This window comes from Cyprinus carpio, chromosome B18 (genome assembly GCF_018340385.1).
Source record: "Cyprinus carpio isolate SPL01 chromosome B18, ASM1834038v1, whole genome shotgun sequence".
NCBI classification, from domain to species: Eukaryota; Metazoa; Chordata; class Actinopteri; order Cypriniformes; family Cyprinidae; genus Cyprinus; species Cyprinus carpio.
In genome coordinates this window covers 23752134-23765230 of record NC_056614.1, presented here as the reverse complement: position 1 = coordinate 23765230, position 13097 = coordinate 23752134, and the positions used below count along the sequence as shown (strand labels likewise).

At 32.7% G+C, this 13097-nt stretch overlaps 1 protein-coding gene across 1 annotated transcript in view; it reads left to right on the top strand.

Annotated features, from left to right (window-relative positions):
- LOC109109414 (Golgi apparatus protein 1) overlaps positions 1 to 13097 on the top strand; it is a 39525-nt gene that overhangs the window by 22780 nt on the left and 3648 nt on the right. The window contains exons 10-25 of the mRNA XM_042744496.1: positions 751 to 852; positions 2386 to 2539; positions 2834 to 2971; positions 3059 to 3145; positions 3825 to 3887; positions 3970 to 4083; positions 5091 to 5179; positions 5468 to 5585; positions 5782 to 5874; positions 7376 to 7513; positions 8509 to 8632; positions 8893 to 9035; positions 9939 to 10040; positions 11055 to 11162; positions 11963 to 12083; positions 12388 to 12494. Coding sequence (XP_042600430.1) covers positions 751 to 852; positions 2386 to 2539; positions 2834 to 2971; positions 3059 to 3145; positions 3825 to 3887; positions 3970 to 4083; positions 5091 to 5179; positions 5468 to 5585; positions 5782 to 5874; positions 7376 to 7513; positions 8509 to 8632; positions 8893 to 9035; positions 9939 to 10040; positions 11055 to 11162; positions 11963 to 12083; positions 12388 to 12494 — 1801 coding nt within the window. The remainder of the gene's footprint in view (positions 1 to 750; positions 853 to 2385; positions 2540 to 2833; positions 2972 to 3058; positions 3146 to 3824; positions 3888 to 3969; positions 4084 to 5090; positions 5180 to 5467; positions 5586 to 5781; positions 5875 to 7375; positions 7514 to 8508; positions 8633 to 8892; positions 9036 to 9938; positions 10041 to 11054; positions 11163 to 11962; positions 12084 to 12387; positions 12495 to 13097) is intronic.

Here is a 13097-nt window from a genome sequence, read left to right as displayed (position 1 = left end):
CTGTAGTCTGTCACAGGATGTACTTGGGTGAAATAACACTCCTGTAGAGATTTAGACTCATTGCTTTGTTTAAAGCACCAGTACTCTCACAGGCACCATATAAACCTGCAGTGGATTTAGAGAGAGTCAGATCCAATTAAGTGTGTGTGGAGTGCAAATGTGTCACTCTCATTTTTCTAAGAGGAAGAAAGATGAAGAATGCAACTATTTTTTAAATAGATTTTTATTTTATTTATTTATTTTTATAATGTTTAAAAAGGTTTATTTATTAAACAGTTTTTTTTATTTAATTTCTAATTGGTTATTATTAAATTATTGTTAATTTTTCATTGATTTTTATAATATTTGTCAAATAAAATATAAAAAAATGAGACGGAAGAGACTCAAATAAGGGATTTGTTTGTTTGTTTGTTTGTTTATTGAATTTTTTTTTTATCTATTTTGAAAATGTTATATTTATTAAATTATTATTTTTTCTTATTTATGATTTATTTTATGTATTAGTTTATTTTATGTATTCATTTAAAATGTATTTTTAATAACATATTGTAGTATGTGTCAGCTTATTGTATAATCATATAATGCCATCCGTGTTGAATACAAATGTACTATTTACAATTTTTTCTTTTATTTCTGCAGTAATGCTGAGCAGTGTTTTATTATATGATGTATGATATAAAGTTGTCGTTGTTGCATTTATTTTATTTTGGTGGATTAAATATTAAAAAACATGTATTTGTGTGTTTGTAGGATTCTGTCTTGTTTAATGGAGCATCTTTACACGGAGAAGATGGTTCAAGACTGTGAACACCGTCTTCTGGAGCTGCAGTACTTCATTTCAAGAGACTGGAAGTAATCAACCTAACCTTTCCATTTCCTTTTTCCTTATCTGACCTTACCTGATGACTCATACAAAATAAGACCCTTGAAACCCCCTTACGCTTTCAATTTGATGTTTTCGAGTGTGTTTGTGTGATAATAACGTTCAAATCCATTCAGTCAGTCGGGGGTCGTCATTGTACGTGTTTAATAGCTCAGCACTCGTCTGCAGTTTGATTCGTGTGCCTGATGCGACCTTCACTGCGTGTGTCTCTCATCTGTTCAGTTCGAAGAGGATGCCCACACAGTGCCATTATAATAAAACCATTAGATGGTCATAACTTCATTCACAGCCCATTAGATTCAAGTGGTTTTTAATTAGAACAGTTTGAAGCAGCAATTTGGTTTGATGGTCCATTGTGACAGGCTGGCTGTGTGATGCTTTGTTTGTTACAGCCCTACAGAGACTGTTGTTCTCTTCTCTATTGTGAACAAATCTTGGCAGAGGGGATTTTTTTTTCTTTTGTTTTTAGATGCTGATTCATGCAACTAGCACTAAATGTATCTAACAGACACTACAGTTAAATAGATTTGTAAAAATGTTTTTGAAAGAAGCCTCTTATTCTTTTATTTGATCAAAAATACAATAAAAATAGTATAATTGTAAAATATTATATATAAGTTTTCGGTAACACCTAAAGCCTTTATGTATAATGCATTATAAAAGTAATTTTAATGCAATAATTATGCCTTGAAATGCATCTTACAATGCATTGTATAATCTCAAATAACTATAATTACAGTAAATACATTATAACACGTATCAATTCATTGTTACTCTGTGCTTTTTAAATTCCGTTATAATTATTTACGGCAAAATAATACACATTATGAATAATTATAATGCATTATACCCTTTAATATCCCTTTATAATGCATTATACATGAATGCTTTAAAATGAAGTGTTATCCAGTTTTCTATTTGGATACATTTTAAAATGTAATTTATTCCTGTGATGCGAAGCTGAATTTCTTTAGCATCATTACTCCAGTCTTCAGTGTCACATGATCCTTCAGAAATCATTCTAATATACTGATTTGCTGCTCAAGAATTATTTTATTTTATATTTTTATATTATTATCAATGTTGAAAACAGTTGTGCTGCTTTATATTTTTGTGGAAACACAAATTTGTGTTTGTCAAAAATTGATTCTTTGATCAATGGAAAGTTAAAAAAAGAACTGCAGAAATATTTATTATCGTAATTACTAATGTAGAAAACAGTCATTCTGCTTAATGTTTTTTGTGGAAAGCAAACCATTTAATGTCTTTGTTGATTCTTTGATGAATTGTTAAAAAACCTGCATTTATTTCAAATACAAATCTTTTGTAACATTATAAAAATCTCAGAAAAGTCACTTTTGATCAAGTTATGTGATTGGTATATGTGTACATATAGTTTTATGACTTCAGGTGTTGACATAATTCTACTTTCACATCACGAGGTCAGAGGTTGAGGTTAGGCATGTGACTCATTTTTGTCTCCTGTGTATTTTTTCCTCCAGGCTTGATCCTATCTTATACCGTAAATGTCAGAACGACGCGTCCAGACTGTGTTACACACCAGGCTGGAACGAGAGCAGTGAGCTCATGCCTCCTGGCGCTGTGTTTTCCTGCCTCTACCGCCACGCTTACCGGACAGAAGAGCAGGGCAGACGGGTAAGAAGCACAAACAATGTGCATTTTAGTCAGTTCTTATTAAAACACTAAAGAGACAATCAACATGAAGTCTGGTCCACATTACAGTTTACTCTGACTAGGAACTACCTACTACATACAGGAAACACATAGAAAAGTCAGCTGTCTTTGGTCATTTTATATGAGAGAACAAACATGTCAAATAGAGAGCATGTGGTTTTGGTTTCATCCATTGAATTTGCAAAATAGATAATATCAAAATAAATAATTGCACTGATATTTTGTCATAATATTCAAAATCACTTCCATGTGCAGCTCACCAGGGACTGTAAGGTGGAAGTCCAGAGAATTCTTCACCAGAGAGCTCTGGATGTGAAGCTGGACCCTGAGCTCCAGAAACGCTGCTTGACTGACCTGGGCAAATGGTGCAGTGAGAAGACAGACACCGGACAGGTACAACATCATTTTTGGGATGAAACTCCTCAGTACATGATGAGCATCATTAGGTCATCGAGTCAGAGTTGGTTTTGTCTGCCTCAGGAGCTGGAGTGTCTTCAGGACCATCTTGAGGAGCTGGTGTCAAGCTGCAGAGACGTGGTGGGCAACCTGACAGAACTGGAATCTGAGGTACGTTTCCTATTCCACACCACAGCATGTACATAAACCTTAGAGTGGATAAGGTCTTAAAGGGTGAGGCGTAAAAGAAATTGCTTATAAGATAGGATCTTCTGTACTGTTTTGTTACTGTTATAGTTACTGTTTTATTGTACTGTTTACTGTTTATACATATTAACACTGAACAGTTTGGGGTCAGTAAGAAATATTTTTAAAAGGAATTAATACTTTATTTAGCAAGGATGAATTAATCATTGATGAACAATGGCATTTACAATGTTACAAATGTTGCAAATTTCAATTTCAAATAAATGCCGTTCTTTGGAACTGTTTATATTCATCAAAGAATTCTGATAAAACTGTATCAAAAATGAATTTTTCAGAATTGATAATAGTAAGTGTTTAGAATTAGAATAGTTTCTGAAGGATCATGTGACTGTAGACTGGCGTAATGCTGCTGAAAATTCAGATTTGCATCACAGGAATAAATTCTGTTTTAAAGTACATTAAATAGACTGTCTAATATTACTGTTTTTACTGTATTTATGAGCAAATAAATGCAGCCTTGGTGAGCATAAGAGACTTCTTTCATCGCATTAAAAGATCTTATATTTAAATATATAGAATTTCAGAATTTAGGCATTTTTGGGACAAATGATGTTGATTTATGGTTACACTGTTGTGTTTACAGGACATTCAGATTGAAGCCCTGCTGATCCGAGCCTGTGAACCGGTCATCCAGAGCCACTGCCACGTTAGTACTGGCAACACACACATCCAAACATTCCTTTTATTTTTTAACTCTGAATTCCTCATGTCGATCTGTTTTCTCCCAGGACGTAGCTGATAATCAGATAGACACGGGGAATCTTCTGGAATGCCTGGTGCAGAACAAACATCAGAGGGAAATGAATGATAAATGTGCTGTGGGCGTCACTCATTTCCAGCTTGTAAGCCAGTCACACAAACAATTTCCCTATGTTCAGTTTGAATGATGACAAGTAAATGTTTTCCTAAATGTCATGCTGTCCCAGCACAGAGTGTGCTGAATGGTTTTGGGCTGGTTTGGGGTATTGACCATGCTAATCAATCACCCAATATTTGCAATATTGAGACTGACATCACATTTTTTGAGTGGATTTTGCGTATATATATATATATATATATATATATATATATATATATATATATATATATATATATAGTGAAAATTAGATGCTTTCATTGTTTTTATAGTTAACTTCTACTAAAACTGAAACAAAAATAAAACTTACAACATATCTAATATATCTATTTTAATATCCATCTGTCTATCCATCTATCTGTCTGTCTATTAGTGCTATCAAACGATTAATTGCATCCAAAATAAAAGTTTTTGTTTACATAATAGATATGTGTGTGTGTGTGCGCTGTGTATATTTATTATGTATATATAAATACACACACATGCATGTTTATATTTAAGAAAAATATGTTAAGTTTAAACATTTAAAATATTTATATATAATATCAATTACTTGAACATAAATATATACATGGAAATATTTTTAAAATATATACTGCATGTGGGTGTATTTATATATACATAATAAATATACACAGTGTACACAAATATATTATGTAAACAAAAACTATTATTTTGGATGTGATTAATCACGATTAATCGTTTGACAGCACAACTATCTATATAAACTACTAAAAAATTATTAAATTACTAAAAATGTAACTAAAATCCAAAATAAAAACTAAAAATATAAAAATAAAAACTGATTAAAGATATTAATAAAATATTTGGCACGTCAATAATACTAAAATAACACTACTATTACTAAATAAATTGCATTATATATTAAAGAAATTGCGTTAATTTATATAATGAATACAGGCTGATGTGGACTTCACAATGAAATATCTAACAGTTCATATAGGCTATGAGATATGGGTTGTACTTTTACAGGTTCAGATGAAGGACTTCCGCTTCTCCTACAAGTTCAAAATGGCCTGTAAAGAAGACGTACTCAAACTCTGTCCCAACATTAAGAAGAAGTGAGTTCACAAATCCTGCAGCTGTCTCTTCAGGCTTTGAAATGTTCTGCATAAACTCTGTTTGGATTTTGTCATTCAATTTTGATGGTGATTTATTTGTTATATAACATCTTTTCATGGAGGCTTAAATCATCACAGCCTTTCTGTGTGTCTCCTCTTATTTTGGCACTGTTGCACTCTCTCTCGCTCACACAGATTCATCCTCTTGAACTGCAATTTTTTTTTTATTCTCTGCCTCAGTGTCTCTTCACCCTCTTCATGTGTCATTTCGTTATTCTTCCACCTCAGGGCGGATGTGGTCATCTGTTTGAGCACCACAGTGAGGAACGACACTCTACAGGATGTGAAAGATCAGCGTGTGTCTCTCAAATGTCGGAAACAGCTGAGAGTGGAAGAGCTGGAAATGGTGAATTCACTTTACTCAAGTTAAATCACACACTTTTTACTCTACAACAAAAGTGGACTGTAATTTATTCGACCAAGGTCCTAAAAGAACCATTAAAGTTTCATGAAACTTTTCCATATATTACTCATGCGCTATATTCCAAGTCTTCTGAAGCTGCGAGATCAGATGTCACACTCTCTGTCCCCTTCATTTGCAGTCGGAGGACATTCGACTGGAGCCTGAGCTGCATGATGCTTGTAAGAAGGATATCAACAAGCTCTGCTCCTCTGTAGCTTATGGAAATGCTCAGGTAACGGTTTACTTTGATCTTTTACTTTTCTAGATAGCTTTATACACCCACCTGCAGCTGCTGCACGCAGACGCATGATGAAACTTGTCTAGTTAGAGAAAGAAGATTCATATAACAAGATTCCCACAGTCATGGAGCACCTGGAAATATAGAAAAAGTTTAAAATTGAAATTTCCAGGTCATAAAAATGCCTTTCAGTGTCCAATATTGCATCTCTACCTTTTTTACTAGGAGTGGCAATTTATATTAAAATAACTAAAATTGCAATAATTTAATGTTCTTGTTAATGTTCTATGGCTTTTATAGTTGTGTAATTATGGAGAGTTAAAAAGAAAATTGTTATTCACATATAGCAATAGTGTCCAGATAAAATATTTTAGAACAAAACTAGAAAAAGGTATTCATTTTAGAAATTTCCATGATTTTTTTTTTAGATTTTATTAATTTCAATAACATTTCGAGGTTTAGAAATCACATTTTTAAAATTCCTAAATTGTAACATTTGTAACATCATAAATGTCTTTAAAATTCACAAATAAAAATGCTTGAATTAGAATTAGATTTTTATCTGTTCTTGCTTATTTTAAAGTTTTTGTCTTATTTGAATTAATATCATGCCGTCTTGAGTTCCACTTATATTTATACACAGTTGTTGTTTTTTTATTTAACTTAATTTTCATTTTTAACAAATGGAAAACTCCTCCATCAGTCTTTATAAAATGATTAAAAACACTTTAGGTGAAAAGACTGAAAAACATCATGTTAATCCATTAATGTGGAAACCCTGGGGAAAATCCTACATTACAGCCAGATGGTTAAAACCACATAGCAAAATACAAAATGCATATTATACAGAGTGGGATTGTTATACATGTTATGCAAAGCCGGGTGTTTGCACACATGCAAAGTACAAAGTAGGATTTTCCTTGCTTTTTAATTTTCATTGTGTAACGCTCTTAACTTTCTCGCCCAGTCCATTAAAAACCTAGCTATAAAAATGATTCAGCCATAAATCATGTTGACACAACTGTGAGCACATTAACATATGACCACACATGTTTACATACAGTAATTACACTTATTCAGGAGTCAGCAACCTGGCAGGGTCCTGTTTAGTCAGGTAACAGCTTAGGTTAGCTTGAGTTATTAAAAATAATAATAATAATGCAATAAAATATTAATGCATCTAACCGTGCCCTCTGACCTACATGAAAATTCCATAATAAGAAATGTTCTTGCTTTCAACACAATTCCAGCTTTAACTACCACCACTGAAATGCATAGAAAATGTGTAGAGCTGTCCGTCTGTAGTATTAATTTAGTGTGATTGTTATTTTAAAAATGCATTTAATCATCACCTTGACTAACCTTAACTTGACAGCATAAGTGAAAAAATCAAATGCTGCAGCGGTGAAGAATAGAGCCCTATTAACTAACTGTTGGAGAAGAGTTTCATAACCTTTTGTTTTTTTCACGCCTCTCTCTGTCTTCTTCTTCTCAGATCATTGAGTGCCTCAAAGAGAACAAGAAGCAGCTGTCCCAGGTGTGTCATCAAAAGATCTTTAAGCTTCAGGAAACTGAAATGATGGATCCCGAGCTGGACTATCAGCTCATGAGAGTGTGCAAGCAGATGATCAAGGTGAGTTGTCTTAGCAGGTAACTAACTTGGGGCAAGTTCTGCAGTTCCCTTAGATCGCATCCTGACATTTCTTTCATTACCGAAAGCTTTCCTGTCAAACAGAACGAGCTGATGGTTATAAACGTACTCTGGATTGTCAAAGATCAATAGTAATGGCTTAACCCCCATGTTTTAATTAACTTATACTCAATAAGATCAACAAGGGGCCAGAGTGAAGCGGCTGATAGATCGGACCTGATTTGGAAAAGAGTATTAAACATTTAAACCGCATAACCTTGTCTTTGAGTGAAATAGCATTGAATGAACAAATACTCTTCCATTTGAAGGTTTGGGGTGAGTAAGATTTATATTTTGAAAGGAATTAATACTTATAATCATTGATTGATCAAAAGTGAGAGAAAATACTTTTGAGATGTTAACAAAGATTCCTATTTGAAATAAATACTGTTCTTTTGTACTTTTGATTCATCAAAGAATCCGGAAATAAAAATGTATCAAGGTTTCCACAAAAATATTAAACAGCAAAACAATGATATTATTATTATTATTATCATCATCATCAAATCAGAATATATGAATGATTTCTGAAGGATCATGTGACACTGAAGACTGGAGTAATGATGCTGAAAATGCAGCTTTGTCATCACAAGAATGAATTACAATTTAAGACAAGAATATTTAGCAGTTTTTTGCCACATTACATCACTGAAGAGCAGTGGTGTGATGTAACAGAAAAGACAGAGGGCTTATAATCACAAAATTGCCAGTTCATTTGCCAAAATGACTGAGCCATTAGCTATCTACAGACATTATAGAGGGACTGAAATCTGCATTATGTTCAAGTCATTTTGGCTAAAAGCGCATGCTAAGTGACTACATACTTGCTTTTCAAAGAGTCTGTAAACTTCCATATGCTTCCCATAGATAGTCCAGTCAGTAGTTAAGTCTGTTTCTTCCTTTCTTTGTCCTTTGCAACTTGTTTGTCCTTGGTTTAGCGTTTTTGCACAGAGTCGGATGCTAAGAACATGCTGCAGTGTCTGAAGCTGAACAAGAACAGTGAGCTAATGGATCCCAAGTGTAAGCAGATGATCACCAAGAGACAAATCACTCAGAACACAGGTGAAGACCAAACACATATGCACTTCATTAACAGTTAACTACAGCTTTTATTTTTAAGCTGTCGTCTAAATCTCCAATTTTTGGTTCTGGAACTGTTTCCTTAAGTTCTGTTCTGAGGCTAGTTTCTGTCTTTACCTCCTGGCCTTAAATCTAATATTTAATGGCCTCCTAGCTTTTTTTCTTTTCTTAAAGTATCTTTGAATTATTTCAGCTTTTGTAATGCTACTGTTTTAATTTCTTTGCTGTGTTGGTGTTTTCAGACTACAGATTGAACCCAGTGTTGAGGAAGGCTTGTAAAGCAGACATACCCAAGTTCTGTCAAAGCGTTCTCAATAAAGCCAGTGACGCCAACGAACTGGAGGGTCAAGTCATATCCTGCCTTAAACTCAAGTATGCAGACCAGGTATGCGTGTCACTGAATATTAGCAACGAGTATGTAAGGGATAATACACAGTCAGCCCAGTATTACAGCAAAATTATAGTCTTGTACAATACTGAAGGGTTTATGTTGCTATAATGATCATCTGACTGTACATTATCCTGCTTATTGTGCAGCTACTTACTTATATCATCGCTCTTACTGTTAATTATTTTAAACTTAAACTATAAAAATTACTTTTGGTAATTGAAATAAAATAAATATAATAAATAGATGAAAAAAAATTAATAAAAAAAGTTAAATAATAATAATAATAATAATAATAATAATAATAATAATAATAATAACAGAATTTTGATATTTTTAATAATGTTTGTGATAATATTTTATTGAATTATATATATTATTTTTATTGATAAATTTTTGATTTTTTTTTATATTTTTGTTTTTTTGTTTTTTTGTTTTCATCTTATATGAAATAAAGCTAAAATAAATGTAATTAATTTAATTGATTAAATGTAAAATATTAACTTACAAAATTTTTATGTAAAAAAACAATTGAAATTTATAAATGTTGACTAAATGTTTATTTACTATATATAAAATAAAATAAATTAAAGCTATATAGAAGTATTTTTTTTTTTTTAAATGACAAAAGCACATAAAATGACTAAAATAAAAAACTAATTATTTAAAAAATGCTTATTCAAAATATGAATAAATAATACAATATAGAAATAATACTATAGTAATAATGACTTTTATGGATACAAAGTATTGATTAGTAAGTTGAAATCATGTTATTTTTGTAGAGTTGTGTGTTAAACACATGCTGGTCGGATATGGAAGCTCTTTTATTAGCGTGTGAGTGGGAGTGTTGATGTGGAAATGCAGACTGTTTAACAGTTTTAAACCGGTTGTTCCCAGCGGTTGTCTGGAGACTGTGAGGATCAGATCAGAGTGATTCTTCAGGAGTCAGCGCTCGACTACCGGCTCGATCCACAGCTCCAGGTTCACTGCAGGAATGAGGTGCGTGGACACACGGGCTCTGTCCCAAACCCTAGTGAGACATCTTTATGTGTACTGTCTACAGAGGTCAGTGAAATTAAAATGCATGAGTGACTAATTTAAAGCATTCTTTTCTTTATCGAATTATTCATATTTTTCATAACTGAATAAAATTGATATTTCCTTTGATTCTATCTCTCAGCTCACTGCAGTGTATTTTGGGATTGCATTATCTGCTAAAGGATACATACGATTTGAACTTTAAACTTCTGACCAAACTGCTGATATAAATCAGTACCAATTTGCTGCCTGCTGTTTTAATGATGCCTAAAATGCTGTCTAGGTAGGGAGCTTGCAAGTGTTCGGAACGGAGCTCATGGCCTTCAGTAGCATCCTTATGAAATCTAACAGTCTGTTTAAACATGTCAAGACACAAATTTTGAGCTGTACAGAGACGGTAAGGGGGCGTCTAAAATCGCTCTAAAAGATCATCCAAGCGATGATACATTTACATTTAGTCTACTTACCTTTTATTACTTTATTTAATTCTGTCTTTGTGGGACAGGAAACTGTAGAATGACATTAACTTATTAGGATTGTATGTGGAAGTGACAGTCTAAATGAGTTACTATGTGATGACTATATTCGCTAACGGTTGCACCGAGGCTTAGCCATCTTATTTTTGTTAATGAAAGATTTTTCATAGTGTTGTTGTATTAAGGCTGTTTTTATCTGCTGTGCTGCAGAGAGTGTTGCAGATGAATATGGACAGGAACAGGGACCCTCCTCCTGTAGTCTTTCTGAGAAAAGCCCTGTATTTATGATCTCCATGAGCCATAGGCTCTCAGGGAGCAATCAAGCAGAAATGGTGTGAAATGGGTCTCTTGATGGATCAGTAAAGAAAATTGACTATGATCTCTGAGTGATATTCTGCTGACTGAAGGCCACATGAACAAAGACAGAGACAAGGCAGACTCTCAAAAAAAATGGAGATTTTATATCTTTAGTCGGTGTGTGTCTGTTTGTGTGTGTTAGATCATGCGGCTGTGTGCAGAGGAAGCTGCCGCGCAGGAACAGACGGGTCAAGTGGAGGAGTGTCTGAAGAACAACCTACTGAAAATTAAACAGGAGGAGTGCAAAACGGTACAAAACACATCCTTAAACATGCCTCATCTGCTACACACTGCTTTCCTCTGCATCTGTTGCTATAGAAACATCATCAGTTTTTATAAACCCATATCTGCTATTCTGATAAGAGGAGATTCCCCCATTAGACACATGAGTGGTTGCATAGGTATTCATTTTATTTATATTCATATATATATATATATATATATATATATACAATTATCTGGTATATGTGTGTATGTATACAGTATATAGCATTTTTACATGGGTCATATTAGATATGTTGTAATATGTAGAGTTACATATTTATGTATTTTTAAAGAAATTAAGAAATGTAAAAAAAAAATCTTTAATTTTATTTTCTTTTAGTTTTATTTACCTTCAGCTAGGACGCACTAAATCTATCAAAAGAGACATTTATTCAAGTTTTGCACAAAAATAAATAAATAAATAAATGAAGCAGCACAACTGTTTTCAACATTGATTATAATAAGAAGAAATGCTTCTTGAGCAGCAAATCAGCATATTAGAATGATTTCTGAAGGATCTTCAGTGAGGATTTGAAAATCAATAACAAACATACCGCCTTTTGAACTGTAGTGTAATTATTTAAACATCCAGTACAACAGAACAATCATAATTTAGTGTTTCACAACAATTTCCTTCATCCTGTCCTAAAGAGTGTTTTTTGCTGCTGTCTCTTTAAGAAACACCTTCACGTGTGAAATGAGCAACAGTGTGTGGCACTCACACACAGCTATATTAATCTGACATGTACGAGTTGAGTGTCATTTCATCCTCTTCTCCACGTGTAGGAGGTGTTGAACATGCTCAAAGAAAGCAAAGCAGACATATTTGTGGATCCTGTCTTGCACACGGCCTGTGCTCTGGATTTGAAACACCACTGTGCAGCCATCAACCCTGGAAGAGGCAGACGTGAGTGTGGCACAATACAGTGACACGATCAGAAATTAATCTTAGAATCTTGCTCCACATAGCTGCATATTAAACCTCAAATATCTTCTTAATGTCACTTCTTACATTATTTCTCACTGAATGTTCTGTTTAACAGTTAAATGCATTGTAAATACCATTTTGTGTTGTTTAATTCACGGTGCCCGGTCTATTTGAGAGACTGATGAAAGTTGTGGGACTGACAGATGGTGTGATTAGGATGTGTGTGTTTTTTAACTCTGTAATTTGGAGCTCCTGACTCCCTGTGTTTGAAATTCTTTCCCAGAAATGTCCTGTTTGATGGAAGCTCTGCAGGACAAGCAGGTGCGTCTACAGCCTGAATGTAAGAGAAGATTACAGGACCGCATAGACATGTGGAGCTATGCAGCGCAGGTCAGTACACACAAACACAAACACATCATCCAGATGGACAACTACTAAGAATTTTTCTTAAATATTTTTACTACATAACAGCCCAACCTCTAGCTGTCTTTTTTGCATTAAAATTATTATTATTACTATTAGAAAGAAATTGTTATATTAAGATAAAGTTGTTCTTTAAAGTTGTCTATTAACAATAAATAAGAAATTAATTCATAAAAAAAAATATATTATTAGTAACAGCATTCAGACATTATTATTATTATTATTATACATATCTGTATAATACATTTATTAACATAAATTACAATAATAATTGTTATTATTAATGCAATAACAGCAAGAATATATATATATTTTTTTAAATAAATGAATCTTTATTATTAATATTATTTAATATTAAACTAATATTAATGATGACAAAGATGCAATTATATTAAATAATTTACTAATAGTATTAATATTAAAATTTGTTTGTTGTTACTATTAGAATTACTTTTTAGCACCAATGTATTTTATTATAATTATCAAAATAATGTATTAGCATAATTATTGTCATTATTATAAATAATTGAATAACAACAAGAAATTATTATATTAAAATAAATCATTGTT